The 5,344-nt window shown below is 35.6% G+C and overlaps 1 protein-coding gene across 2 annotated transcripts; it reads left to right on the forward strand.

Moving 5' to 3' along the window:
• Positions 1–796: 796 nt before the first annotated feature.
• LOC121805889 (grpE protein homolog 2, mitochondrial-like) lies at positions 797–4,879 on the forward strand. 2 transcript variants are annotated; one of them, XM_042205923.1, is made up of 7 exons: positions 797–1,053; positions 2,072–2,276; positions 2,364–2,551; positions 2,647–2,814; positions 4,057–4,185; positions 4,403–4,522; positions 4,636–4,879. In XM_042205923.1, the coding sequence occupies exons 1-6, from the start codon at positions 907–909 to the stop codon at positions 4,484–4,486; spliced, it is 921 nt and encodes a 306-aa protein (XP_042061857.1). In that variant the 5' UTR covers positions 797–906; the 3' UTR covers positions 4,487–4,522; positions 4,636–4,879. The 2 variants fall into 2 exon arrangements, with proteins under 2 accessions (XP_042061857.1, XP_042061855.1); XM_042205921.1 differs by having other exon boundaries at positions 4,403–4,879.
• Positions 4,880–5,344: the final 465 nt, after the last annotated feature.

The raw sequence follows: 5,344 nt of genomic DNA on the forward strand, positions 1-5,344 counted from the left end.
TCAAATTTAAAAAAAATTAGTAAAATTTTTATGTAAAAATAAATCCCCAAAGAATTTTCTATAATTCACTTTAATATTTATATTTAAAAATGTAACTATTAAATATAGCATTTTCTTTGCAAACATATAGATTAATTTGTATAAAAAATAATATTTAATTTTAAAAATAAATAAAGCATAATTAAAACATGTGGTTTCTTATTTAAATTTTTTAAATCATAAAGCATCAAATATTATTTAAATGAAAGTATAATTGAGTTTATAAAAGAAAACGGTGATGGAAGCAAAAATGAAACAAATTAAAAGGAGAGTAGAAAGGTCCAAAATGCCCCAGAACTTTAAATATTCACACTAGTGGTGCCTAGGGTTACTTTAGTCATATCGTACCAAAAATGATATAAAAAATTTTTAGGGACCATTGGTGTATTTTTCGACAAGATCAAAGACTATTAGCGTAGTTCACTCTTATTTAAAATTGCAAAATAAGTTGAACCGGAATCTAACCCGTTTGTGATTGCTGTTAGTATAATTTACTCATTAAAAACAGAAATTGGGAATATATTTCAGCTCAAAATTGTGAACAGAGGAAAATTAATCCTTATTTTAAATTTAAATACAGCAAGAGCTAGGATATCAACCCATAATTAAATCTAACAGCTTTTTTCCCCTGGTTTTCCAATTATGGAAAGACGTCAACACCCCTGCGATCAATGCACCACAAAGTACTACCGAATACATTCAGGGGCAACTAAGTCAATATTGATTATGGATCCTTCTCCACTTTAACTACTTTCTTTTCTTTGACAACCAGCACAAAATCCTTCTAAAACCCTCTCTGCCTTCCTCGCTCCACCGCCACCATCCCCATCACCGGCGTCTGCCCCTCACGATACCGCCGCCACGGCCATGTCCCTGAGCAGAATAACTACCCGGTTCTCAAGAATCGTTTTGACTCAGTCCCGAAACTCCAAGCTCCTCTCTGGCCTCCATGGAAGCAAACATTTCCGAACTTCATCCAATTACTTGAATTCATCACGCAGAGCTAATGATATGGTACGATTCTTCTCTTTCCGTATTAGGGTTTGATCGATACATTTCTGTTTCAGCGGCTGTTCTATTTCATTTTCCGCATTCATGCGCACGGTTATTCTGATTTTTTTTCTTTCAATTTTCGCAATTTGTATGTGTCTGTCTTTCTTTTAATCAGAGCAATAATGATACTCATGATTGCTAGTTTTTTTGGTGGTTGGGAACTCCTTCCTGTTCATTAATTTTATTCTGTTTTCTGTTTTTCTGCAGACTTTCATGTTTTTTTGCCCTTGATTATCCCGCTTCCCGGAAAGTTAATCATTCTAATTCGTAGCTCATTTCGCAACTGATTTATTCATTTAATACCAACTTTTAAACTTGGAAAATTGTTTTTCTCCAGAACTAGCTCGAACTTTTTGAGTAGACAATATTCGTTAGATTGTTTAAGCAGGTAGAGAGGGTCGTGCATACATGTTTATGTCTTCCATGTAGCCATGATAAGTACCAACTGAGATTACTGTTACAGTATGGAGTTGTAATCTTGACTTTCAGGAAGTATATTTGATTCAGTTCTATAATTTCTTCATTTATGCTTTCACCGAAATTATGTTTCAGAATTTTAATGTATATTTAATAATTATTTATTTTGGATGGGTGAGCTTCTGAGATTCAATTCACTGTCTATCTTTGCTTATTTATTGTTTAATGTTCATTTGTTTTCATTCTATTGCTCGTTTAATATGATGCCGCCAGCATCTAAATGTTTGAAGTCTAAAGTTGATTCAATTCCTGTCAGCGTCTATCTTTGTCTAGGCAGTAAATTGTAATAATTAAAATTAACATGTCAACCCAAAAAGGAGTAAAGAACAGCTGCTATCTCGGGGATACCAGTCTACAACATTGTTGAATTAGATTTTTTATTTGACAGATCATATCTGGCTTCTGATTGTGAGCTTTGTGTTGCACTGCTTTCGAGATTCTCATAATGAAATTTATTGTGTGAATGTTGTTGGAATTAAGAGTTGCTCACTTTCCATTTTAGGTGGTACCTGCTCAGATTTCTTCACTACATCATTATGCGCTTAGTTCAACAGGCTTTCAATGGTTTGGATTCTCATCGTCTGCATCCCCAGAGCCCAATGAGAAGGAAACGATGGCTCATTCTGGAAATGGAAAGGAAAATAAGGAGGCTAATGAAACTTCTAGTGCAACAGAAGAATCTGTTTCTGATGAGAAAAGTGAATCAGGTTGATTTGGTATCTCACACCATATATTTGGGACTATTGAAAGGAGAATATGTATACTAAGCAAGTTGATTTTTTACTATGATTCAGATTTGGAGAGCGAGCTTTCTAGAGATGAGCTGGTGAAACTTGTGGTGGAAAAGGAACAACTTCTTGTGAAAAAGCAGGAAGAATTTGAACAAATGAAGGATAAGGTGCTAAGGTCCTTCGCGGAGATGGAAAATGTGAAAGCGCGTACAAAGCGTGAATCAGAAAATGCAAAGAAGTTTGCTATTCAGGTATTTGTATTTGTTCCGGTGACATGCTCTATGGGGGCCCCTTTTCCTGGCAACTTGAGGAAGCTGACCTAAATATTTGTTAACCTATTATGCAGAATTTTGCTAAAAGCCTTTTGGATGTGGCGGATAATCTAGGAAGAGCTTCTTCTGCTGCAAAAGAGAGTTTTTCAAAAATTGATACCCCTCAAGATGCAGCTGGAGCTGTTAATCAACTTAAAACACTGCTTGAAGGTGTTGAAATGACTGAAAAACAGTTAGCAGAGGTATTAAAATTTTTGGATCCTTCATTCTGTCAGTAGATTTTGTGTCTCTGCTATGCTTGTAAAGTGATTTATGCAAATTCATTGTTTCTGCTAGGAGGTGATTATTATGAACAAATTCAATTTTACCCCTCTTGTTCTTCCTCCCTTATCAACTTTCTCTCGAATGATAATATTATCAAACCTTGTGATATTTATTGTATATTATTCTAATGTAATCATTTTTAATCAGATAAGCAAGAATATAAAGATAGAATTAGTTATATGAAGTTGATGATCACTCTCTTTAGTTTTCCTTTTGTTTTCCTTTTGCGTGTAATGTTTGTAAAGAATACGAGGTGGGGGACCCTTTCAATTGGGAACTCGTACAACACGCCCTCTTTTGTAAAGTTACAATCACAGACTGGCCTGGGAAGCCGAAATGATAATATTAGGACCATGGGTTTTCAATTATAGCGCCAGTAGCCCGAACCGAATAACCTGACAGCCTGATGGAGCTATAAGCTGGCCTAATTTCCATCTCTCTCTACGATAGCTGGCTTGAGATTAGTAGCAATTGTTATTCGGAATAGATGCTAGGCATGTTTAGGAGTATTTATCATTAGTTTCTTGAAGGTTTCGTGGAGCAGCTTCGACATCATGTTGGATGACTTTTCACGATTAGTTTCTGGCTGGATCACTTGAACTTTCATAGCAAAAACCAAAAAGAAAAAAATGACCATGAATTTGTGAAATGATTCTTAAAATAGGATGTACTGTCATAAGTTAAACCCGTACACACGACATGAAATTGTGCAATCAGCACTATGTATGTCTCTACTTTGGTTGGAAGTGTTGCAATTTGGACATTTCTCGGTTGGGTGAGTAACAAGAAAAAGTTAGCAACTTTTAGTCGGAGATATCTGTTTGATAATCGTTAAACAGATCAGCATATTGTCCAAAATTTCATGGGACAGTTTGATAAAGGAATATCGTTTAATCTCTTATACAAGTATATAAATGAAATAGAAACAACAGTATGCAGGAAGGATTGCCAGGAACTGTTGTAAAATACTAGTTACATTGAAACTACTTAATTCTTCTTGGATTACCCTGGTAGTGACTATGATGCATGCACTTACTCCATTTGAATCTAGGAAATATCACTTTATTGTACGTTGGCATATGCCTGACACTGTTATCCTGTGATTACGTATTTTCTGGTTGTAATGATTGTAAAGTAGTGCACTAACTTTTCATTTGCAGGTATTTAAAAAATTTGGACTCGAGAAATATGATCCAACAGATGAGGAGTTTGATCCAAACAGGCATAATGCAGTGTTCCAAGTACCAGATGCTTCAAAGCCGGCAGGTCGTGTTGCAGTTGTTCTAAAGGTATCTTAAAAGCTTTGAAACGGTTGCAGCACTTGATTTCTCAAAAGATATAATTAAAAAGTTGGAATAGAAACATGGGAAGGGTTGCTATTATTTGTTTCAAATGGTTCTATTATGAGTTGGGATGATGAATCGTGTATGGGACTTACTGCATGCTTTATCTATTATTCTTCCTGTTGGTCTTTCCCTCACGTATGCCTCTTTGCTGCCTATTTAGGCTGGGTACGAGCTGCACGACCGAGTTATAAGGCCTGCCGAAGTTGGTGTCACAGTCGCGGTGGACAACGGGGAAGCTAAATAAGGATCCGATGCTTGAGAAACTCTCCAAAACATTCAGGTGGAAAAATAGATCTACTCTTATTACTCATTTGGATGCTTCTTCCAACTACTTAGAAATATTTGCTAATTTCCCCTTAATCTTTATGTGTTCTTCTGTGCCGGTATTTTCAGTGCTACTGAAATTTTGGTTGTGAAGAGATAGGCGTAGAAGGAACTGATTTTGGTTTGTTCTACTGCCTGTACAAATAAAGGCCCTCGTTTGAGTTCGTCTCAATTCAGTGTTAATTCTGCATGTTTTATAAGTTGAGGGATGTGTTGGTAGAGATGGTTTTGATGTAAGATTTTGTGCGTCTTTCGAGATCATTTAATTTCATACTAATATTCATAAAATAATACTCCATGAATCTTTACATAATCATGTAGTCCAAGAAAAATGCTAAATAGTGGAAGAATTATATTTCATTCCTATTTTTTTCTAGATACCAAAATAAGGAATGTCAATTTTATTTCATGTGTGTTTCTTGGGCATGCTAAGCAAATGAATGAATTAAGATTTGTCATTCATTTCCGTCTTTCATTCGGTCCATATTTACGCTCTTATTTCGTTCCATCGAACCAAGTATGTACTTGGAATTATGTATTCTGCAATATCTTCTTCAAATTCCATTTGACGACTAGACATTTTATGAACTTAAAATGACAAGCATAAAATGGCCATACTTATTGATGAAATCGGCTGGACATCCAGTGGTAGTGGCCGTAGAGCTAAGCTTGCAGAGAACAGATTGCACGAGAATAAAAAAAATCATGTTGTTCGACCAAGTGTTTAACCCCGACGAGAATACACGGCCTTCAACTTGCACTCCGGTGAGCTATTGCT

The sequence above is a fragment of the Salvia splendens genome, chromosome 5 (genome assembly GCF_004379255.2).
Source record: "Salvia splendens isolate huo1 chromosome 5, SspV2, whole genome shotgun sequence".
Taxonomy (NCBI): Eukaryota; Viridiplantae; Streptophyta; class Magnoliopsida; order Lamiales; family Lamiaceae; genus Salvia; species Salvia splendens.